This window comes from Varanus komodoensis, unplaced genomic scaffold, assembly GCF_004798865.1.
Source record: "Varanus komodoensis strain SLA01 unplaced genomic scaffold, ASM479886v1 scaffold8, whole genome shotgun sequence".
Taxonomy (NCBI): domain Eukaryota; kingdom Metazoa; phylum Chordata; class Lepidosauria; order Squamata; family Varanidae; genus Varanus; species Varanus komodoensis.
This window is the reverse complement of record NW_025336481.1, coordinates 16,073,762-16,099,491: the sequence shown is the minus strand read 5'-3', so window position 1 is coordinate 16,099,491 and position 25,730 is coordinate 16,073,762. Positions and strand designations below refer to the sequence as shown.

At 43.9% G+C, this 25,730-nt stretch overlaps 1 protein-coding gene across 5 annotated transcripts in view; it reads right to left on the bottom strand.

Annotated features, from left to right (window-relative positions):
* Positions 1 to 25,730, bottom strand: part of NFATC2 (nuclear factor of activated T cells 2) — a 163,780-nt gene that overhangs the window by 123,224 nt on the left and 14,826 nt on the right. For 2 of the 5 annotated variants that reach the window (XM_044455309.1, XM_044455307.1), the window contains exons 1-3: positions 24,077 to 24,511; positions 6,276 to 7,305; positions 3,176 to 3,344 (exon numbers count right to left, since the gene is read on the bottom strand). In XM_044455309.1, the coding sequence (XP_044311244.1) occupies positions 3,176 to 3,344; positions 6,276 to 7,305; positions 24,077 to 24,212 (1,335 nt within the window). In that variant the 5' untranslated portion in view covers positions 24,213 to 24,511. Of the gene's footprint in view, positions 1 to 3,175; positions 3,345 to 6,275; positions 7,306 to 24,076; positions 24,512 to 25,730 lie in introns of those variants that run through there. The other 3 variants (XM_044455308.1, XM_044455310.1, XM_044455311.1) reach the window with 3 other exon arrangements.

Sequence of the window (25,730 nt, the reverse complement as noted above, 5' to 3'; positions counted from 1 at the left end):
ATTTCAGCCCTTCTCACCAGTGATATGCATGCAGAAGGTGGAACAAGCGGGCCCTGTGGTGTGGGCCCTGCCTCTGGCCCTACAAAGGGAAGTCCATGTGGGAGCAGCCAGAATTGTGTGGATGCTCAACATGATCAGGGTTGCCAGTCATGTGAAAGCCAATCACATACACAGACCGAAGACAAGGAGATTGCTCTTCAGGCCACCTTCCAAGAAGGCTGGTGGCCTCCATCCCCAAAGGGGGTACTTGGGAAAGGCAAAGGTTGGGCCCACAGAAGAAGAACCTCAGGTGTGGATGGGGAACTTCTGTGGTCCAGGTTAGACCCATGGACCAGAACTTGCCTCACCAGTAATTTGGTGCATGTCAAGCATAGGTGCCTCTACCTACAGGCCACCTTTGAAAGGAATGTAAACAGGTCACAAATTGGACCTCTTGCATTTTGCAGCCTTCTGCAGCCAGTTTCCATCCTCCCTCTCCATCTATCTCTATCCCTATTCGAGCTGCTAAGTTAGTCACATCCCTGACACCAGTCCTGGCACTTTCCATGGACAGGGAACATCTGAAACAGCACCTGCTCTGCATATGTCATGTCTACTGCATGATTTGGAACCCTGGTCCTAACTCAGCGTAGACAAGGTATGTGTCCTTTCCTGCTCCCCAACAAAGGAGCCGTACGCATCGCATCTTTCTCTTAAATTAACAGATTTTCTTCTAGACAGATGGAATACCCGTGAAATAGGTTTCTACTGGAATTGAAAACCATGGGTTCAAAGGAGTCAGTCTTTAGGGCAGGTTACTTGTCCTTGATCATGCCTTCCCTGGAAGATAGTTTATAAATTGTACATAGCACCTACACCCATAGAGTGGCCTTATCAGGCTGATGCTACCACACGTGGAAGACCCTGAAGTTGTGAGGAAGCAAGCAAGGCCAGCAAACACCTCCTCACTTTCCCCAACACAATTCAACTTGTGCGAATAGCTTAAGAGGGCTGATGTGTATGCCTGCATGAGTATATCTGCCCACCAGGTATAAGACATGTATCTGTTAAAGTGGCTTCAAGCCCATGAAAGTATATGACTCAGTCATGTTTTTAAGGCAACCTATAAAGGTAACCTCTTTTACAGCTGCATCACAGCTGTACCCACCACCCACTGAAGCCTTGTGAATATGAGATAGGATGACATGAACCAAGATAAACAGGATCCCCACACGGGATCTTGGATAGTACCAGCTTGTGGACCCCTTGGCCATTACAGAATCGCAACATGTGTCAGAATACTGCAGAATGCAGAACATGCAAGTTCTCCTTACAGCTGGCAGGGTCTGTTGCAGAACCGTTGCCATGCTCAGAGGTCAATTTTTGATTCTGACATCATTTAAGATTAGAGCTGAGTTGACTTCTCCAACTGTAATTCACCAAATGTGCATACTTGCAATGATTTTTAATTTCAATTAATTTTAATTTAATTTGATTTTTTTAAAAAAAATTAAAAATGTGTATGCTGTCCAAGTACTTCCATCTCTGGATGGCTTACAACATAATGATCAATCTTCTGTTCCTTCAGTACTGTACAGTAGTGGTGGACACCTGCGGCCCAACAGGTGTGGTTTGAGTATAACTCCCACTATCCATAACCACTGGCCATGCTGGCTCAGACTGAAAGATGCTCGAGTCCAATCACCTCTGAATGGCCACAAGGTCCATTCTCCTACACCTTAAAGATTGTCCATTGCTTCTGTGACCTCAGTCTAACATGCAAATTGCCTTCTTGCTCCAAACTCATTCACCTTCCCCCTATGAATTCATGAACCCATTAACCTGGGCTCCTATTGCTTTACAACTGCATAAACTTTATAGCAGGCTATCAAATGCCTCACTGAGCTAAGTGCCGACTTTGTGCGAAGGGCTTCAGCTGACCTCCTCCCCCTGCTTATCTCAGTTGCCAATGAAAAGATTTCCTGCTGGCGTCACCTGAAGAAGATATTGCAAAAGGAGGTGGCCCTGTGACTGTAAGCCACCAGGGGACAACGTGATTCGCAGCAGCAAACACCACCGAAGGCAATATGTGGACAGGCTGCTTTAGTCAGCAACTCCCCAGAAAAGCACTTCAGCCGGTTCAAGACAGGCACGTGTCCAACTCACGTTTGGAGTCATTTGCCCAACAGCCAAAATAAAATTCTGCACAAGTCGAGTGGGCGACCAGGAACAGACAGACACTGATTCTCAGCCTAACCTGCATCTCAGAGTTGTTGCAAGGATAACATGGAAAGAAACATGTTCCCGGGCTGCTTTCAATAAACATGACAGAGAAAGAGCTCACATCATTCCTAGCAGGCCAATGGCTGAGCATTATGGGAGTTCAACCAATTTGGAGAGCACCAGGATAGGGAAGCCTGCCTTAAGCTGTGATTTAAATTTTTAAAAAATTCTCTGTTAAGACTAGTTAATTTATTTCAGAAAATTTGCATTTCACTTCAATTTTCCAAACTTAAGTCTTTTACATTTTGTTTTCACCTGCCCTGATGAGCATCCTTTCCATCGCTCCCTGAAATAACCTTTTTGTTTCATTTGTTAAATGATTTTAAAAGTATTTATGCCTGAATGTGATATCATCTCTCAATGTCCCAAATGTAAAACAGCCTAAACAACCAGGGCATGGCTGTTTTCCCCAGAGAGCCATGTGCCTTGGTCCCTAGAAGGCCCAAAGTATAACTTTAGCTTTGCAATACTACACTCCTCCTTCTTCCCAAATAAGGTGACATCAGACTGTATTATCAAGAGCCTTTGGGCAATATCCTACCACGTAATTTTGCAAATTCAACTAGCACTAACAGAGATCTGCTGAATCTTTCCATTGTTCAAGGGGCTGCCTGTTATGTTTGTTTGGTAGAGAGACAGGTAGCCCAAGTCAAACATACACCCCCTGCAGGAGCAGAAAGTGCAACCTTTGCACAAGTTGAACAGAAGTTGTGGACAACTGGTTGAACCGCTGTACTTGGGCAAAAGTAAGTTTAATTAGATTCTTCTCTTGTGCATATTTCAGAACCTAATTTCTACTAAAGCAGCATCATTTGTGCTAAGAGAATGACACATTTGGATACTACCCATGATGCTTTTAAGAGCCACCACAGTCTATACACACCAAAACAAAAACAAAAACAAAACACCTTACCTGGACCACAGGATGTCCTCCGGTTGGTGCTTTCACTGCCCCTCGGCTTCCTTCTGTCTCGTAATGGGCGCGGTGGTGGGGTTTTGGCTGCACTTCAATCCGCAGTTCGTAAGAACCAGAATGACTCGGGAGTGGCCACTCAAGTGGCGGGAGGGACTGCACAGGAATGCTGGGGTTGGGGCGAAAGTACATTTGAACATCATTATGAAATGCAGTTTATCTAAATATAACACCCACCCAGAATAGGCTGTACAAATCTCCATTTTAGAAAAGCATTTTTTTCTCCCTTTCCCAGAGTTCTAATAATGTGGTATTGTTCCACTGATTAACAGGAGATGCAGAAAAAGAAGTACCTTTTCACATATTGCATAAATGCATTGAAGGAATTCAGAGAGAGCAATCCGATAGTCTCTGGGCAAGCAACCCAGATCCTATAGGATTATCAGAGACAGCACTCCAACCTCAGAAGGGACATTACAGCTGATGTGGAAAGAACCACACCAGCTGCATAGTTAGAAAAGCAATCTCTGAGGATGAGGAGGAGGAGGAGGAGGAGGAAGGAGGTCATTCTGGTGGCCAGCAAGCGGAAGGGACTTCTGGAAAGGCCAGGATATGAGTCAACTAGCACCTCTTCCAGCTGCCTCCTTTCCCCTTCCAAACACCCTCACTAGCAAAATCTGCAAGGCAAGAGGATAGGAAGTCAAAGGTTGCCTCTGTTGCTGCTCCCTCCCCGCACTGGATAATCTAACACCTCTGACCCGGCTTTCAATAGGTTTGAAACCTTACACATGGCTGAATGATGTCCATTAGCTTAGATGCTTTTAAAAAGGGAATTGGATGAATTCATGGAGGCTCAGTGCCTATTCATTACGATTAATTGATGGAACATCCAACTTTAGAACCATCATTCCTAGGAATACTTTTGGCGTGGATGTAACTGTGAGGCAGGAAACTGGCTATATGATCTATGTTTGGGGTTCCTAGAGGCACAGTGGCAGGACAACATTTGCAAGGGAGAATCAGTGGGCAAGCAGGTTTGCTTGACTCTGACCCCATAATTGGAACCTCCCGGGAACACTCCCCACCTGTAATGTCTTTACTGATTTCTTTTCTGCCTATGTAAGTAAAGAGCTCAGTTGAAAGGGGAAATATTAGAAAGGGAATATTTGCAGATTAGGAAAGGGTTCAGGATTCCTTGGTCCTGCCTGCCAAACCTCTCCCATACGTCCCTTCACAGCTTCACAGTATCCTATTAAGATCCACTTGTTTGCTTATTTCCAGCCTCAGCAACAGGACCCTGGAAGACAGTTCATTGCCTCTATCAAATGACTTCCACCTACTGCTTAGAGGGAGACCTTGCACTTACGCAGTGATATCTCTATAAGAACAGCAACCAAGCTGTAAAGTCTGGTGTTCATATGAACTCTCTATTTTCATTTCTGTGATATTAAGGGAATTGTCCACATCTGTCTGTTCAGAATGCTCTGATTGGCTCATGATCACTCCGGTTTTTAGATACCTTTCCAATTCTTGCCACCTAAGATCCTTTTAACTGAACTTTCCAAGGATAGAACAGTGCACCTTCCACATGCAAAGCATTCTGTCTGCCATGCAATTATGGCACCTCCTGCAGATCACTGGGTGGGGATGGACAGATGGAAGAGGAGAAAGTCACAAGGTTCCTCATATCTGTGAAGGTTCCCAGAAATCCTTTTTTATCAGTTCATCAATCTACAGCAAGGTAAACCCCACACGTAGTATGTGCAAAGTTCAGCACAAAGCTAAACTCATGCTCTGCCTTGTAGAGAAGTATCACAACCAAGAGCTGGCGGCAACTACATCTACAACTTGAGGGAGTGTTTTCCAGCTCAGACTCCTCAAGAAGAGCTGCTGGGCTTGGAAGCAGTAGTCCAAAGCCCTACAGAAGAAAGACTGTAAACAAAGGTGCAATTGCCACCAATTGGTAGCATTGGCAGACCTCAACAGCAGGGGGCTGAACTAGATTACTTTTGTGGTCCCTTCTAAGCTTGACCAGCCAAAGACCAAGGTCCTTATACTGATATACACCAGGCTCAGCCAAGCCATATGGCTTGTAAGATGTCACATCTTTTTGTCCAAAGATGGCCTCTTAAGGGTGAGTATACCCAGTACAAATTAGATCACAAAGGTCAGAAAGTTTCTTAGCTCAAATTCAGAAGACCTGGCACAGAAGGGCCATACTACTGTCATGTTTCAGAAGCACCCACATCACATTTAAGGTCCTAATCTACAAATGGCATGCAGAAAACCCAGAATTTCAGAAGATTTGGGTGGGAGTGTCGTTGTGGAAAATGCCAATATTTTTGAGCTACAGCTAAGATGGTCAGTTTCTAAACTTTTTACAGAATAAACATTACATCATCATCATCATCATCTCACCCCTTTCCTTCAAGGGCTCTGTGTAAGAAACAAACTCAGAAGTCAGTAGTCTTGGAGATCACTCCATGGGCATCACAGTTGAGGGGAGATTTCAATCCAGATTTCCCCAGTTGTTGTCCAACATTCTAGCCCAGGACCACACTTCACAGGGTGCCATGCCAAATATGTTGATTTATAGAGTCTAACCATTGCATGATACTACCCTGCAGACTTTACTAGCTCCAAATACAGTCAGCAGCAGGGAGTGGAGCTGAAGGGAGCTTTGGTCAAATCTAAAGATTAAATCAGTAGCAATTAAAAAAAACCTTTCCTTGATTAACTTAATCCCAGCTAGGCTTACATGTCAAAATCAGTTTTTTACTGGATGTGCTTTTAAGATAATCAGTAGTATCCAATGTTGGTCCTACTTAGAGTAGAACCATTGAAATGAATAGGTCCTAAATTAGACTAGCATTGGACACAATACAGTGGCTGGTTAGTAACTCATACAGTAGGTCCCACCATACTGCATCACAGAAGGGTTTTTTTTTTAAATTTTCTTGGGTGCCATAATGGTGGTTGTTGTTTAGGAAAGTTGTAAAAATTGCATGATCCTAAACATATGCATAACACGATTTTCAAGAAACAGAGCCAGATTCTGCTTTTAAAAATGTTAGAAATGATTGCACAACATGCTGCTTACCTGCAGATGGGTATTGCAGGCATCAGCTGCTTTGGCCAAGATGGCGGCACCAACAAGATAGACTCCGGTGGTGCATTTCTCCGGTCATCCTGTTCACAAGACCCAATGTATTCGACAGGCTGAAGCACATGACATGGCAGGCTGGCTTTGTGGGAAGACATCAGGAAAGAATCTGGGCTGGCTCTCCCTATTTTTGTGGGAACTCCGCAGGAAGGATCAGTGGTGAGGTTGCTCATTGCATCCATGAGGCTAGAGGAGGTGGACAACTGGGTGTAAGTGACTGAAGATCCGTCTTCTCTCAGAGGGACCTGGGGAGAGGCCAGTGGAGAGGGGGTCCTCGATTGCCGTGGAGAAGTGGAAGGTTGCTGACTCCCGTAGTGATCAGTGCAAGGGTACCTCCGCTTTGCACCTGGAGACGACGACCTTGAGTTGGGACGTGATGATGGTGAACGTGGCCCCAAGCAGGTATCCTCCACGATGGTTGCTTGTGGGGACATTATTGGCGAGGTTCTAGGGGAATAATGAGCATGGGTGTTTTGAAACTGTGGACAAAGGTCATCACTAGGGCCATTATTTGGTGAAACGCATGGTGAGGTGTAAGGAGAGAAATTTGTCTCTGAAATGAAGCTTGCAGAGGAGCCACTGCTAGGAGGGCTCAGGCACAGCGGTTCTCGGTAGCTCTCAAAGCCAGGGACAGGCAGGGTAAACCTTGGGCTAGCAGTAGCTGAGCTGGATTGATGTTCTACCAATAGATCTGTGTCTCTGCTGCTGAAGGAACCCCCTGAGTGAGTCAGTTCATAAAATGGAGTTATCTCAATCCTAGGGCCCAACTCAAGACCTGCAGCCTTGACAGGGTCCAAGTAGCATTTTGACCCTATGCTATCTGGCTGTCCATATCTGCCCATGTGATCTGCCGAAAGGCTAGACAAAGCGAAGGGGTACGGCTTGAGGCCATAATCCGAGACATCATCATGAGGGTAAGTAACTCCAGAGGGTGGGCTGATGATTTTATGTGAAGGAGTCGTTTCTTCTGGAAAAAGAAGGGTCGCTTTTAAGACTGGGCACACCACTGCAGAAGCTGAGCAATCACGGGTTAACAAGAAGGCATTAGCGATAGTGCATTAGGAAAAGATGGCAATATCTTTACATCTTGACACTGATCAAACATGGAGGACACCAGGTCAACTAACCCTAAGCATGAACCCATCGGTCACTCTCAGTATAAAGGCAGCAGAACAAAAAGCGTGCACCATTCTTGCACCAAATTGATATACGAACTTGCAAAATATCTTGAGCCCAACCCATGGCTCTGGGGGACTGGATCCAGGAATTCAGATGCCCAGGCACTTTATACCCCGTGTCGCCAGGACAGCTCTCAGGCTGAGGCTCTACCTGCCCAATCTCTGTAATGCTGCCATAGCCGCTAGATGATGGCCAAGGTGGGACCTTGCGATTTGAAAGTCCAATAGGGGTGTGGCTGACTGCATCTAATGCCTTTGCTTTGCTGCTAAGAGCAACGCATCCCACAAAGCAAGAACATGGATCATCATCACATCTCTCCAGCGCAGTACCTAGCTACCAGCCCATTCTCTGACTATGTTTCTGCCCTCAGCCCTTTTTCCTTGCTTGCATCATCAAGTGCCCTATCTCCAGCCCATCTACCACTAAATTTTCTACCCCTGGTCCCCTGATACCTTGCCAGATTCAGATCCTTGCTGCAGCTTCCCGTGCAGCTACGATCTGATGCACCTAGAGGGGCACTACTTGCCAAGGCATTTTACTCCAGCCAAAGTTTGAAATGGACTTACTGCTTACTTTACAAAGGATCATTATTTTATCTTCACCATTTATTTGCATTAACCTCTTCCATTGTCTCATCCACTTTTGTTCCTTTTAATTTGCCCTGGTGTGTCTTTGTTATCATTCATTTTAAACGTTCCTATACTGCTCTGCATCCTGGGTAGGATTTCAGGGCAGTGTACAACCAACTTTGTCAAAACACACATGCAGGAACAACACTGATTTTAAAATCTATCAAAGGAAGTAAATCAGAACAAGTTGGAGAATGCAGGTGCCAAAAAGACTGCAAAGCAGGTGCCGAGCAAGATGCTTTAAGGGAGTCATTCCATAACTGGGATACCACTACCAATCAAGAACTTTCATAATTTATGGCAAATATCTCAAATATTGAATTTATAAACATGCGTGCTATTTTCAGTTTGTTTACTTAAATGCTTCTTAAAATCAAAGTTTATGTGCACAGTAGTTTTTTGAACTGAAAAACCTGCAAAATCTATGGTTTTGCCTTTTATTAGTCAGATGGTTCTATGTACTAAATATTTCTACTAGGGAAAAAAGTGAAATCCAAAAAAAAAAAAAAAAAACCAAACCCAAGTTTTTATTTTGTTGAGTGGCAGAGGATTCCTATCAGATTGACGGCAAAATGTCTCATTTTCACTAGTCCCTTTTTTTTTTTTTCACTTCGAATATTTTACAGACTAGGAAACGCTTCACTGAGCAGAATCTTGGCAGATACATAGGAGCCAAAAAAGGAAGGGGTGTGTGTTAATAAACACAAGCATGACACAGTTCCACATTTATGTTTAAACAATGCTTTATTTCATTCCGATCGGCAAGGGGAGAAAGTGTATCTAGACAAACACTAGTATAATGCATCCTTGGAACTGTTAAAAACCTTATCCAAAGTTATGCTCTTACATAAGGTTTATATTGCCACCTTCTTTCCACAGAGGAAAAAGATTCCATTCTTGTCTCATTTGGACATGGGTGGCAGTGAAAAGCCTATAAAGATAATGTCACTGGCTCACCAATGCATTTTAAATATTCACTTCCAATTCTAGAGGGTACAGATTTTGGGTAACCCCCACTCCACCCCCAAAGTAGTAACCAAATCCCTTGGCAATGACCATCTAACTTCATATAAATGTATTTAATGCAAATTATGTTTATGTTGAACAAGGGTGTATATGCTTTAAAATGTACACCAATCATTCCATGGTATTTATGGCTTGCATGATGCCTGTAATTTTTGGTAATGCTATAAGAAATTGTGGTAGTTATTCCCAGACTAAACCAATGCAGAATGTCCACGCAAATCAGGAAGTAATAGGCAAGCAACTTGAAGTGGGGCTTCTGTATCTCAGAACCTGGAAAACTGCCTTGCTGTGCATTCCAGATGCAACTGTGTGTCTGTTCCCTCTACTGAATCCAGCTGTTTGTCTCAATACATGGCACAATCTTCCACTTTACTCCACTATAAAACTAAACTGCAGGCTATTATCCCACAGGAGGCTTGTTTAACTTTGTTAGCATATGCTCTGAACCTTGCCGTTATGCTGGGAAAAAGAGTCGCCTGAACGCATCTTTGTCTGCTTTCATTGTTGCTTTGTTTGGCTTCAGCTGCTCTTGTTGCCTAATATAACCGCTTGCCTGCTGCATTTATGGGGCCAGCACAGAATTCTGAATTGATGCTAGCAATCTAGTGAGTTAATTATTCAATCAAAACAGAATGCCACATATGGAAGATCTTAGCCTTCCATTCTAATTAGACCTGAATCAATAACCACTTGCCAATTCTGGATTGCAGAACCTTTTTCTGTGTTAACATGTGTACGGTTGCTTCCTCATTTATTGAAACAGTTTCTATACTACTTCATACATGAGGCATCACAGACATATATTTAGGGTGGTCCAAGAAAATTTGGGGGAGCCAAAGGAAAACTTGTTTCACAGGCTCCCTTCCACATGCACACTCTGTGACCACTTTACATACAATCTCAGGATAAGTATTTCTTGCCCAACATGGCAGCATGGTGTGGATCTGAACTAGACATATATTTTGTGCCTGTAAATCCTACCACCACTGCTGGTTCTCCTAGGGATTAACATCCCCAATAATTATTTTGCCTTTTTGTTTCTGCCCCAGCCTATGCCCAGGAAACTCTGGGACCGAGAGTCTGTCAAACTACATGGTCCAGTTTTATCAGTACAACCACACGCTAACTGGCTTGAGACAGCACAATAGCCCACGTTCAAAAGTTGCATATGGATTGTTGTTCAAACAGGGGTTATTGTGCTGTCTGAACCCAGCTGCATTAACAATCCACAGTGTGTTATGAAATTGTGAACTGTGGCTGTTCACCACAGTTAGTTATTTTGGCTGGGCTGAGGTAATAAAACAAGCTAGGTTTCAACAATAGTTCATGGGTCAACAACACAGCCAACCCATATCCAACTCTTACATGTGGATTATCATGGTGTTTTAACCCAGTTATTCTTTCTTTTGGAGAAGGGCTTGGGACAACAACCTCAATATGTTGTTGGATTACTTAGCATGCTCTTTTGAGCTCCTTTAGATCAGCTCCAGCAAATGTCACAAGATCCGAATCATGGGTACAGAAATGCATATAAATATTGCCATAAATATCTTCAAACATGATCCACACCTCAGTTAATGAACCACACTGCAAATTAATGCCACAATCTTAAGTATCAATCTACTCCCCAGAATGGAAGTCCAACTGATTTTTGTGTCTAGGATAGCCTTGTTTTAAAAAAATGTACACAGGAAGTTACTGGCCTCGAGAAAACGTCTGCTAGTGTGCATGCAATGAGCATTTATGGTAACTGTGGCATGTTGATGTCCTCTATGGTAAAATAAAATAGAAACAAACAAATCTACTCCAGTTAATTAAAGTTCTCATGTTCCTTGGAAGTGATTCCTACTCATCACAGCCAGGCAGGGATATTATTAGCCAATTAGCAAGCCTAGGAATGGAGCCAAGACTCAGCAGAGAGCAGGCATCACTCGGTGCCAGAACACATGCTGTGCATGCATGCACAAGTCCCAGGCTCCGTCTCCAGCCGGCATCTCCAGTTTAGAAAGGGTCTAAGGAAGCAGTGGTCCAGAAAGCCACCTTAGACAGGTATTCCTTGTTTCTGCATACATTAGACAAATATTATACTAGGCTAAATGGATTAGTACTTATATCAGCATAACAAAGTTTTATTTGTTCTTGTTCATTTATCAGAAGGTTAAAGACTAATTTAGGATTATAGTCAACAACAGAATTTCCCAACCTATGGCTTTCAGATCTTCTGGATAACGTCCAGCATACTAGTTGGCTGGCACCAATGGAAGCTGAAGTCAAAAGGATACAAGGGGCATCAGACTGGGGAAAGCTAGTAGCCTCCTGATGTTTGGGGCTACAAAACTCATAAACCCTGGACATCCGTAATGCTGTCTGGGACCAGGGCGAGTTGCAGTCCAAAACCTCTGACAGACACCAGGTTGCTTACCACTGTACCAAGAATGCCTCAGAAGTGGCTATTTACAGATAGTTGTCATCTTTTCCCAACAGGAAAAGGCACTGTGACATTTAAATCAGCCAATAGCTGGGCTGAAGAACACCACACCTGGTTTTTCATTTACATTACCCAGAAGGAAAGCTATTGTTAATCCACTGTTTTCTAAAATGTTTAGCACAATGGTTAATCCAGGAGGAATTGTGCATGAATGCAAAGTGCCGTGTCTCCCATTTTGCATGAAGTGGCCGTCCGGCTGACATGCTGTATGCACGGCTCCACTACTGTAGGCTTCCTGGCCCCACCCATCTGTGCCGGTCCACTTCTGACTCAGAGCGAAGGTGCCACTTGCTGACTCATCAACATGTCTTCTTACAGCTCTTAGGTTTTTCTTGGAGGTGGATCACCCCATCCCAGCCCTGCTTCAGCTCAGAAGTAGGGAACCACTGTCCAAGCTTGGTATGGCCGCAATGCATGTGTTTGTGACATCACAGTCTGTAGCCATGGGAACGGCAGTGATGGTACAAATGCAGCATTGTGACTCTACTATGGAATGGGAGGAGAAGGAGGCTGATGAAAACACAGCAGTTCCTGCTTTCAAGATTGAATTCCCTGATTTGGCTCCAGTTTAAATCAAGCCGTTCAGACTTCATTGCTACCAAGACAGGGCGTGCAATTAGCAAACACTCAGCTACCAATCAAGCCAGGCTGGCTTGGCTCAGCAAGGACTACTGCTGCTTTTTCCCCCCTCCAAATGCATCTTTTGGAAAGCACAGGAGGATGTGACAGCTCCTTTACTTACTTCTGGCTTAGTAAAATTCTCCCCTTTTGAATAATAAAACCAATGCAGATTCAACTAAGTGGCCTCCCTGCCAGTTACCACGAAAACATTAGTATGAAATTGCAGGCAGCACCACTCCCCTGATGGATCTTTGTTAAAAGGTGACTAAAACAAAGCCCCTTTGTTGACATTACACCACCCTTACAGCGCTCCTCATTTTAGAGTGCCTACCAGCTTATGTCCATGCAGAATAACATCTTTATTGGGCTAGCTCAAAAATGCAAGTTCAGACAGAAAAAGGTCTTACGCCTCCCAGCATCTCCCCATCAGCTGTGCTAGCTTGGGAATACTGGGAGCTGTGGCTCTTTTCTCTGTCTAAACATGCAGAGCATTGCACCCGAGCTCGAAAGAGCACTGAGTTGACATGGGGAGAAAGATCATCTGGGGTGACAGGCTTGTGTGCGAGCTGTTTGACTCACCTCATTTAACTAGAAATTCCAGCATTATTCATATTATTTCACAGCATTTTAAATCGTTGAATAAAATACTCTTTCAGGTCTTAGCATTTCTGCCACATTTATTACCCAAAGTAATAATGCAAGGGTATTTTTTAGTGTATGAGTATAAAACTGGGCTAAACACAGGAGCAGTCATGCTCACTAAATCTTTAGATGTCTAGAACAAAATACCCAAGAAATGTAATTATTCTTGTTAGACTGAAGAAATGCATGTTCTTATCTGTAAGAGCAAAACAGGATTTCAGCAGAAGACAAGGTCAATTCCAGAATTAACCACTGCTATCCATATCACGGGTTAGAGTTCAGTTTAAATTAATACCCTTTGTGACACTCTCTTAAGTCAACCATTAGCAAAATCCAAATTCCTAATTTCTCTCTCTCTCAATCTCTCTTTTTGCTTTTGAAAGACTTCTCCTACTTTTCCATCTTAGCCCAAAAGACATCAAGGCAACATACAGTAAACTATTTAAAGCAGTAAAAACATTAATGCTACACATTCTGAAAGTCCAGACTGGAAAGATCCATTTTTACACACAATCAAAAGGTAAAGCAAGTAGGGACCAACTGTCATTCTTGAGGAAACACATCTGCCAACACATGAGACAGCCCTTCCAGTGCATGCCTGATGAACAGGCCTCTGTGGACAATGGTGCCCTCAGAAAGCATCACCTGCAGCTCTTGACAGGGAAGCAGGTCCACATCAAGATCTGCGATCCTTTAGGTTTAGCTGGGGTTAAGGACCAGAGCAAAAAGCCCACCAAAAACCTGTAACAAGGACTCATGTCTCAAGGGAATAAACTACAGCTCTCACTACATTCCAAGTGCTCAGCACTAACCAAGTACCCTTACAACAGAACTGAAATGGAGACTAATATTATTACTCTACAGGTTACCTATAGTGGACGGGGCAGGTGGTGGAGAGTGAGGTTTTGTAATGTTATGGCTGCTGTAAGAATTGCGGAACGGGCTTCCTTGCTTAACGCTTTTAATAGCCATGCAGCTCTTATCAGAGGGCAACACTTCATAGGCTAAGATGGCTAGCACTAATGAGATATTGTGGACTGTGGTTCAACGAAAACAGGGCTGGCAGGGTCAAAACCCTGAGATTTTTGATTAGCAGGGTTGATGCATCCGTCACCTATCTTAGGCTTCCTTCTTCCTTTTGAGATTTAAAGTCAGTGTGGTGCAGTGGTGAGGGTATTGAACTGGGGACCTGGGAGATCTGGGTTCTAGGTTCCACTGAGCCACAAAACTCACTGGATGCCTTTACGTCAGTCACTCACTCTCAAACTAACCTACCTTACAAGGTTGTTGTTGTGAGGATAAAATGGAGCTATATAATCCGCCTTGTTTCCTCACCACTGAAAAAAGGCCGAATAAAAATGCAATGTAATAATAATAATAATCCTTCCCACCCAGCTGCTTTACTTCTTTAGATCCACCTTTCTCCTGCTCTTGCATAAGCATTGAAAATGGCATGAAAAGGAGGAACTCCTCTGATGCCAATGGAATTGTTTTAATCTTGTTTTAGCCCCCTTCTGCAGCGTGTGAGGGGGAATGGGAGAGCATTTAAGGAAAAACCTATGCATGGCCATTCCAGCCCAGATCATAGGCCCACACACTTGCACAAGGAAATTGAAGAGTGATTATCAGCTGCACATTCCCTTTTCAGTGAAGCATGTTGTCCAGCCCTCGGTCACGAGGCTCACCTACTGAAAAAGAACACTGGTTGGAGAGACTACAATCCTAGCTCGTGGCTTAAAGGGACCCCTGCCCATGTGAGCTGCTTGGCTTCGGCATTCTAGATCAGAGGATAGGACTTTATCTACGAGAAGAGAATCAAACGGTTAGAAGGGGCACAGAAGGCCCTTGGGTTCAACGCCCTGATCAGTGCAGAATGCAAGTCTCCCTTCCAAATACTAATGAGGTCTGGCCCTGCTTAGCTGCCAAGATTAGACAGGATCAGGCAGTACCGGTTATATGGTAGCTGTTGGATCAAACTAAAGACCTATTGTTGCACAGCACTCAGAAAGCGTCATCTATTGGGCAGTATAGAAACAAAAATAGCAGCAGCAGCAGCAGCAACAGTATCAAGTTCCCCAATTTGTTCACACAGTGACTAGCCTGACAGGAAGCCCACAAGTAGGACATCAGAGCAAAGGCATCCTCTTGCTCCCGTTCCTCAGCAACTGCTGTTCAACCCTGATGCTAATCCTCCCCGATACAGAAGATAATATACAGCAGGTGTGAGAAACCTCACACCTGGGGACCAAATGCAGCCCTTCAAGGTATTCCAGATAGTCACATCCCCTGCCTTGGCCTCACCTCTTTTTCTCCAGCCACCAATTGTCTGATGGTTACCCGGCTTCTACTCATGTTTCCCATTCAAAAAGGGTGAAACATCCTCTCTTATCTAGTGGTGGTAAACACCTTAAGCTAAAATAGGCTGGGCAGAGGGTTGTTTTCTATTGCCTCCATCACTTTTGCCTCCATTGCCATGCACCACTAGAATGTGACCTACAAGAACTTCCCCAAAATTGAGTTTGGCTCTTGAGATGAACAAGGTTCCCCGTCCCCTGACATACAGCCATTTGATGGGCTCATCCTCCATGAATTTGTCTAATCATAGCAAATTTGCATAGTTTTATCTATGAGCTGTGTGAATCTCCCATCATTCACCTATGTAGGATGACACTGACATATTCTTAATGGAAAGGTCCTAAAAATGTACGAAATCCCCTTTTGGATCAGGCCAAAGATTCATCTAGGCCAGAATTGTCCCCAGCAGTAGCCAGACCAATGCTCATGGGTGCTCATGAACAGGGTTGGAAGGTAATATCTTTCTGTGGTTTGTTCATAGAGTCTGATACTCCTGAAAATGTAAAGAGCTACTCCCAGGCAGTAGCTAGGAAATAAATGTACACCCGCCTCTTTTTTGTTGCTTCAGCTGGGGTATGCTCCAGCTTCTCATTTTATGATCAGGTGACCTCCTTGATAGACTGTGGGAATGCTGTGGACTTAAACTGTCTTCAGTTCAGCAAAGCTGTTGACAGTGTCCCAAGGTAACTGGCTGAATGTGGGCTAGGTGGAACATCTGTCAGGTGGATCCCCAGCTGGCTACAGAACGGGATTCAGAGAGTGCTTATCAATGGCACCATCTCAAACTGAGGAGAGGAAACGAGTGGGTCCCACACAATTCAGTCTTGCACCCAGTGCTCTGCAACATTTCTATTAATTATTTGGATGAAGAAGTGTAGGAAATGCATATCATACTTGTAGATGACACAGAATTGGATGGGATAGTTCATACACTGAAAGACAGAAACAAGATTCAAAGTAATCTTAATGGGCTGGAGCATAGGACGGAAAACTACAAAAAATTAAATTGAGTAGGGATAAATGCCAAGTTCTGCCCCTAGGAAAAAGACATCAGCTACATTGTTACCACGTGAGGGATACATCGCCCAACAATACTACAAGAGGGAAGGATCTGGGAATTGTTGTAGACCACAAGCTGATTATGAGTCAGCAATGTGGTGTGTCTGCAAAAAAGACAAATGCACTTTGGGGTGCATTCAAAGACATATCACTTCCAATTCATGTGAAATGCTAGTTCCCCTTTACTCAGCACTGATGAAGTCTCACTCTGAGCATCCATCGTTTAAAATAGATGCAGACAACTGTCAGGGCAAGGCAACAAAGATGATCAAGGAACTAGAAATAAAGACCCACAAGGAGAGACTGGGGAAATTGGGCACATTTAGCCTTGAAAAGAGAAGACTGAGGGAAGATACGGTGGCACTTTTCACGTAATTGAAGAGTTGTCACACAGAGGAGGGACAGGATCTCTTCTCAATCAACATAGAAACAGGCTCAAATTACAAGTGATAAGAAGCCTAATTCCAGCTGAACATCAAGAAAAACTTCCCAACTGTTAGAGCAATATGACAATGGAACCATTAAAAAAAATATCCTGCCTTTTGTCTTTCAAGGAACTCCAGGTGGCTCACCTAATTCTCCTCCTCCTCTCCATCTTATTCCCACAATAACAACCCTGTGAGGTAGGTTGGGCTGAGAGTCTGTGACCAGTCCAAAGTCACCCAGTTGGCTCCATGGCTGAGCGGGGACTAGAGCCCAGATCAGCTGAGTCCTAGCCTTGCACTCGTAACCACTTCCCCCTCTCAGAAACATGATTTATTTATTTATTCAAGATATTTGTATGCCATCCTTTGCGAGACCCTTAGGATGGCTTACACAAATAAAATACATATACATAAAAGTATAACATAAATAAATTAATGACCCATTCTGGCTGCAATTAAAATATGATAATAAAGTTCAATATTAAAACTTATTAAAATATTGATTAAATAAAAAGATCTTAACCTAGCGCTGAAAAACATGTAATGATGGCGCCAGGCAGACCTGTCTGGGGAGCGCATTCCATAGACGGGGCGCCACCACAGAGAAGGCCCTCCTCCGGGTACTCTGTCTATATATGGAGCTAACTTTTAACCACTACACCACATTGGCTCTCAAAGTGTGTTATTTAGGAAAATTGTGGAACGGGAGGCATTCAAGATGCAACTGGACAACCATCTGAAAGGGATGGCTTGGAGCCCTGCACTTGCAGCCCAAGTTGGATGGATTAACTTGGAGCCCTGCTCTGAGCAGGGAGGCTTGGACTCAATGGCTTTGTTGGCCGATTCCAGCTCTACTATACTGTGATTCTGTGATTCCATACATCTTTACCTCCTGGGCTAGCGAGTCTAAAGCAAGCAACTGTGATAGTCCCACATTCACACGCAACTTAGTTTTGAACCATATGGCAGCTTTTATCCAATGCAGTTTTCAAATGGAGATGCTCAGGCAATGGAAGCTCCCTGCTCCCTCTTCCCCAGTGCAGCAGACCCTCATGCCCAAGACTCTCATAAGGAGTGGGGCACCCTCTGGAAAGTCCTGGGACAGGAACATAGGAAGCTGCCTTATACTGAGTCAATACTGCTCCATCTAGAACAATATTGCTAGCACAGACTGGCAGTGGATTTTCAGGGTTTCTGGAAGGAGTTTTCTACCCCTACCTGTAGATGCTGCAGATTGAACTTGAGACCTTCTGCATGCAAAGCAGAGGCTCAACCACTGAATCATCCCATCATTGTCAGGAGAAGGCTGAAGTGGGAAAGGATGACCTCTTTATATGAGCTCCATCAAGTGGAGGTTGCTGTGGGATAAAGCAGAACAGCTTGCAACCCAATTCCCGTCCCTGTTAGAGGTCTCTGCCCAATTCCACATCCCTGCTGTACCCATCCGGCATTCCAGGCCTTTCCTGATGAGAGTTTCCTGACTTTCCAGAGGGGGTTTTGGGGGGATAAAGGAGGTCTGCAGGGGGGAGGAAAGTTCATGGAATCCCCATTGCTTGATGCCTCTGAACTCTCACTGATTTGGGTATTTCATATTTATTTGTTACATTTTTATTCTGACTCTCCTCCAAGAAGCCGAAGGCATAGATGCTTCTCCTTTGGCCTGATTTACCTAACTCCATGAGGTCACTAAAAGTTAGTGAATGGTCCAAAAGTTTACTTAGTCTATTTCATGGCTACGTAGGAACTAGAATCCAGTTCTCCTCAGTCTCAGTCCAACACTCCAGCCACACTATCAGGCGGGCTTCCAATTTATCAAGTTCATATACCTGTTCCCTAGACAATTGAGCATCTTAGGGTTTCCACACGCACACATGATTTGATGACTCATCACTGAATGTGCATAATGACTCTACCAAAAATTAGTGCATCTGAGATTGCATCAGACTATATGAAAGTTTTGCCTGAAGCACCAATTTGGTAATGACCCATGCACGCATGCAAGTAATTCCTTGATGTTGAAGGCTTCAACATGCACATGCTAACCAGTCCTAAATTTCATGCAAAGCAGCTCGATTGATTCCACTGCCCCACATGCACTTGTACATCTACAGCTGGCACATCAGTTGAGAACTTTTAGGAAGGAAGAAGAGAAAGCCTGGAGCACTGACCTGCTGCTATGCTTACAGTTTTGGTGAACATCCAAAACCTGGATGTTTTACCAGCTTCAGTTCAAATGCAGCTAACATCATTTTTAAAACGGTAATCTTCCACAACTGCCAGGCACACATAAGACATGTGGACTAAAGCTTAAAGAAAGGAAAGAAAAAAGAACTACCCCTCCATCTCTCTGTAAACATGCTTTAATCTTAGTACATTAAATTCACTGATGTAGAAAGGATTACTTACAGACTCACAATGGTGTCTTTTGAAAGACAAGGAATGTCCTCCAGATTATACATTTTGTTGTGATCTCTCTTAAGCTAATTATTTCCATCTTGAAAATATACAAAATTAATAATATTCATGGTATCCAGGCTTTCAGTGCAAGGAAAACAGTTGCTGGAGGCTCCACTGAGCTTACTCTATTCAGCATTAATGTTGCATAAACTGTGCCACACAGCCTTTGTAATATTACTATAATAGTGGCATTTTTACTCTTCCCTTCTTAATAGAAATTCAGAAGACATACACACTACTTCCCATTTTATCCTCACAACAGCCTTGTGATGTAAGTTAGGCCAAGAAATTTACCACTCCAGTGTCATGCATGGAGATTGTGTGATTAAAGCTGGGACTTGAACCCAGCTCCCCATGATCTAAGGACAACAAATTTGTTCCTAAACTACATCATGACATTTATTGTCCCACAACAAAACAAAAAGGCAACTTGTGAAACTACTAACCAAAACACACCAATGCTTGGAAAACATTTTCAGCTGAATCAGCAACCCTGCTTTGCACTTTTTAAAAGTGCTTTGTGAACTTAACCCAGCAACACCAACACTGGAATCCTATACAGGTTTACTCATAAGTAAGCTCCACTAAGTACAATGGTATTTACTACCAAGTAAATGTGTATTGGGTTGCAAATGCAAGACGGTTTTTAAAACACATTCTTATTTTAATCAGCCTGGCTTGAAAACAGCTTTTCTTCCTATCCTACAATCAGTTCTTTTTGAGGTTTCACATTTGATCATGTTTCTACAAAGAAATCAATTCCATGTCGGAGGTAGAGGGAACAGCGATTGTTCCTCTGATGCAATAGCTTGGTGGGGGGGCTCTGTCCTATTCAGTAGGGACAAGCATGTCAAGAAAAATTCAGGCATGACAGAGCTATCGCACTCTCCCAAATCCAGAACACCACCTAGCATGCTGCTCCTTGGAAAGAAATTTCTTCAGAATAAAAGTGGTTTGAGAAATACAATGGCTGACATGAGCACATCCTTCAACATACACGGGGCACCTGCAAGCCCTTAGTCCATAATAAATTCCTATCTGCCACCTCATCAGAAATCTTACTTGATCTGAAGCACCACACAGATCAAAAACGGCTGCTTTAGAAGTTGCTAAGCAGACATTCAAAGCCACAAAAATGCTCATCTCAGGCAGTGTTCCTTTTCTTCTAACTACCACATATGTTTTAGCAAGTTTACGTTACAGGGTTGACAAGGATTTTTATGACTTATCACATGTGTATCCTACAAAAGGTCAGGGAGCATCCTGCCTGCATAGTTATACATCAAGCTAGCATGTCAAGTCCCCTTTGCTAAGCTGGAAAAGTGAGGGCCTGCATCTGGATGGGTGACCACTTGTGGAAACGGAGCACGGGGTAAGACTGGATGGCCCTACAGGACTCTTCCATTTCTACTTCTATTCTATTCAGTGTACATTGAAACGTCTCCATTTTACCATCAGCTGTTCTCCTATACTTACTTGTCCATGACCGCTCAGTAAAATCCATGACTGAACAGACACCTGAACCCAATTCTTTCCAATCCAACTACACTGCATCACACTGAATTTCTTTGGTATCACACAGAAATGGAATACTTTATTAGATATCAGAAACACAAAGTGAGCAAGGTAAAAAAACAAACGGTTTTGCAGCACAACTGTATGCATGCTGACTCAGAAGCACTTGAAATTCAATGGGGCTTATTCCATAATGTGTTTACAAATGCAACCTTGGTTTTGCCATCAAGGAAGTAAGAGTTTTCTTACAGTGCATTTACAACAGCAAACACAAATGTGTTTGATAAGAAAATCATTTTGGTATCTTTTCTTCTTTTCCTGCATAGCAAGAACCAAGTTGAGGTAAAGCCACAATGTCTCAGAGTTCGGTGAAGCTTAGATTGGGTTTATTATTTAACTGGACCTCTGCATTACTGATGCAGAATTATTAAACGTGCTAATTTCTCTAGGCCCATCACTGGAAATGTAAATTAGCAACTACAGTTGTTTTTACTGTACTGGAAAAGATATTCTCAGTCACGGTTTGGGTGCTGTAAGAGTATACCATTTTAAACTATTCTTTGCTATGTTCAGTGCTTTCACTCATTCAAAAGGTACATGATAAAGCAGTGGTTGTACCCTTAGCAGAAGCAGGCTCAAACTTCATGAGATACTCTTAACCGTTGTAGACTGCAACCCAAAAATCTTTTTTTTTTCTACAAATGTACCTCTAAGTGTTGTAAGGCACACTTGGTCCTTATTGTTTCTGGTCCATGTTTAGTAGAAAACAGTAACAGTTCTCTTACCCTAAGGATGGGAAACCTGTAGACCTCCAGATATTGTTGGACTGCAGATCCCATTGTCTCTCACTAATAACCATGTTGGCTGGGGCTGATGAGAACTGCAGTCTAACAGCTTATGGGGGGAGGGTGTCCTTATTCCTGCCATATCCTGAGTTGATACCAATATATACTCAAAATATACATTGAAGGATATGCTTGACTATATTCAATGATATCAGATTCACATTTCATATTCAATGAAGTGATTTCTTGACTGAACCGGTTGATGGAAATGATGTCTTCAACATCTGCTACATTCAGTAGTGACATACCTTCAAAAGCTACTTTTGTACTGCTATATATCCACTTCCATTTTAAGGGCTTAAAGTAGACAGTGCGTTTACAAATAGTCAAGAAAAGAGAAATCATTAAAAATAATGTGTTCACTAATGCCATCCCACTATTAAGGCCTCCCATAATCTTGAATAAAGTTCAAATTTAATTATCATTTAGGGAATGGATGGGAGGGCTTCAATAAAGAATAAAGGACAATGTTATATTAAACAAGAGAAACATGAAAAAAATAAAATTGTTTTTATACTTATATTGCTGTATTCTTGGTTTTTGTTTGCTTTGGGTTGTTGTTGCTGTTGCTGCTTTTGCTACTGATCTTTGCTATTGTAAAACACCCTGAAGATATTTGCATGTTGAGTGGTATACAAATCTAATAAATAAATAAAGCTTCTGCTGTATTTTAGGGCCTATATTGAAATTACATTTAGATTGATCGATTTCAAGCTTCTTATTCTTTATTAACCCCCCCCCCCCAACACTGCCCTTTAAAGGGAGCATTCTTCCATTGTTTTGGAGCATCCCCATTGTTTTGGAGGCAATCTTAGCCAGGACGCTGTTAATCAGGACCCAGAATAGGACACTGCCTGACTTATGTTACGTTGCAAAGCAACACTAGCACCAAATAATGAAGTGGGCCCCACAAAAAATCAAGACTGGGTTAGGGTCCAGTAGGAGGCATTTTTATCTGACAGCTCCCTGCCAACAGAGACAATCATTTCAGAAAAGTAGCTTAGGCTCTTGTCCTATGGACACTCATCCAATGAACTCAGTGGGATTTATTTCTGAGTAGACATGTCTAGGACTGTAGTGTAAGACTTACTTGTTTTGTCTAGCATTTGGGGAAACAAGGATTATTTAATAACTAGGAAATAATTGTGTCATTTTAGGCTGCAATAATTCATATAAAATATAGCCCAAAATTGGTATTTGAAAGGTGTTCAGATAGCAATGTTGCAGAATTTATTTTGACAAGATGCAGAATACACACAGTTCCGAATAAAGAAACCTTGCATAAACTTGACTTGCATAAAATTGACAGTATCAAGCAGTGATTCAATAATGCTTCTGAATTACCTGGTGGCCACTCCACCATGAGAAAAGCTGCAGCTGCAGCTCCTAGCACACTTTTCAGGCACCCTTGGGTCTATTGTATGTATTACATTCTTCAAGCATGGCTGTACCATGAAGTAAGGCAACATCTGGAGGGCTGTGAGTGCGCTCCCAATACACAAATGTGCATGTGCAATATTTACACATGACACAAAACGTGACATCCAGATACACCCCAGGAGAACTAGTGCAAAGGAGCATTATCATATATTAGAATGGCCTGATAGTCTATGACAACTCACACACATAACATACTCATGCACAACCGCAGTGCCGTTGGGCCTTCAAAGCAAAGCAGTCCGGTTCTGCAGAGGCTGCTTCCAGTTAATCAACCCAACAGCTCTACCAAGCCATACTTCACAGACAGTTGTCATTTCCCAATAACAATTTCAGTGCTATCACCACTTCAACAGCAACACCACCCCCGCCGCTTGTTCTTTATGTTCGCTTCCTACGATACAATCGGTAACTGCTGTCACTCTATAATACCGCCAGGCTGAAAAACAATTTTAAGATCAATGCCAATTGTTGTTGTTTGGTATATTCAGTTGTACATTCAGCTGTATTTTTCTATTAGCCAGAAAGGGCAGCAGTCTTCAGATCTGCTACAATGTCCAAGCCAGTACATTTCTATCTTCATAATTTCATTGCCCGTTACATTTCTGCCAGATATGTTCATCCCATCAGAAACTCAGCAGTCTGAACTTGCCATCATCCGTCTTTCTGGTTGACAAATGGACGTATATACACCGTCTACACCACCTCTGCTGAGAGAAGACAGGTAGCCCTCCTTGCAGCAAATGCATTCCACCCAACCCCTGAAAACTCTGGAATGCTTCCCCGCTGCCTTCTTTGGAGTCGAAGGCATAAAACAAAGCTTTCCTGGTCCAGTCTGCCTCGTACCCAAACACAGTGAGTTCCCACCCAAGTGCTGAAGAGCCATTGTTTTTTCCAGGCAGCCAATGATGCAGGCTCCTGCCCCTGCGTTGCACAAACCCAACATTTATCCCGGATGCATCAAGAAGAGACCTTCGGGGAGGGAAAACAAGCAAGAAAGCGAGCGAGCGAGCAAGCCCTTCTTGAAGCTCAGTAACAACAACAGGCAGAAGTCACAAACCTGCAATAGGGTTCGTATAGTCATAGTCAAATAAGATCGAGAAGTCCAGCTCTTCTTGAGGGCTGAGATTTGGATTCGGATCGGGGTCTCCCGGCTGGGAGTTCGGATTCGAATCGCTGGGACTGGACGAAGCCATCGGCGATGCCGGTGATCTCTTGCGTGTCAAAAGGGGTGGGGGCGGGAAGGGGGGACAGAGGCCGGGGCAGAGGGAGCCCTCGCCTTCCCTGAGCAAGGGCTGCGCGCGCGTGTCAGGTGTATATTCACGAAATCCTCAAACGTCCCGCAGCCCCTTCCCAAAATGAATGGTTAAAATCCGTTCTAAAATGCAACTAGGGGGAAAAAACCGGAGTGGCAGGTGTCGCCGAGCTTCAGGGGCTTCCTCGGAGTCGCACGCTGTCAAGCAAGCCGCGAAAGCGTCTGCCACTCTCCGCGGGAGGAGACCCTGGCGGGCGAACAGGCTCCCTCGCACCCTCGGCTCCTGCCCCTGCCTGGCTGCAGCCGAGCAGCGAGCGCGTGAAACTAGCAGAGGCTCAGTAGCAACTTCCTGTTCGCAGCAGCCACCTGCGGCTGGGAGGAGAGCGCCGCCTCGGGAGGGGGTGGAGCGGCGGCCCCCGGCGCCGAGAGGGGACGGGGCGCCGCGGCCTTGGCAAGGCGTCAACCGGTGCGGGCCGAGATGCGCGGGAAGAGAGACAGTCCGGGCTCAGGCGGGCCTCCTGCACTCGTGGCGCCCCGTGAAACGTGGCCAAGTGGTTCGGAGCGCGCGCCCGGCCTCGGAGATGCACAGGAAGCTTGCTCTGCAGATGCGGAGCCGGAACGCAAGGAGGGCCCCCCCTCCCTTTGCGGGCAGGTTGCTCGGTCCACTCCGCGCACACAGCCTGCCACTTTTCTCCGTCCACTTTTGACATCTGCAGACACCGAGAAGGGGAAGTTTTTCCCAGTCTGGAAAGGCACAGATGAAGTTTGCTTCTCCAGGCAGAGGGATGCACAGATGGTTTGCATCTGGCTTGTCAATGATGAAACAAGTGTCTTAAACATTATGAAATTATATATCGAAATGAAACTGGGGAAGGAAAAGCCCACTGCACACATTGTTTACCAGGTACCAGTGTGCAAGTCAGATTCATTTCAGTGGACTTTGCACAGGAGAAATTCTGGGTGGCCTGGGAAAACTGGAAGGAAACCAACAACTTGAAGCAAAGAAAAATGGTGCGCACACATAAAATGACATGGCAGAGTTTTAAGAGAAGTAAAACAATGTTTTATGGAGGTGGTGAAAATGTGCGGAAGGAAGCAAATACCTGTTCAGCTATCCCACCTTTTCTTTTTATAACTGCCAAGTTCTACCCTTTAAGGGGATCTCTTTTTGGGTCACCTTCCCCTTAATCTTTTATCTAATATGGGTGCACATGCTGATTATTCAGGAAATCCAACTCTGAGACATTACAGGGTCTTCCAGTGAATTGAGTAGAAGTCCTTTCAGTTTCACTTCTACTTTTAAAAACTGCCTGTAGATTCACCACAGATCAACATGTACCGCACCCAATGGGATGAATCATGGGTTTTCCTTATGTGCAAACCCTGTCCTAAGGTTTAACCATGAACAATCCAAAGAAAGAACCCATAGACCTCATTCCCAAGACCCACCACTGTTTAT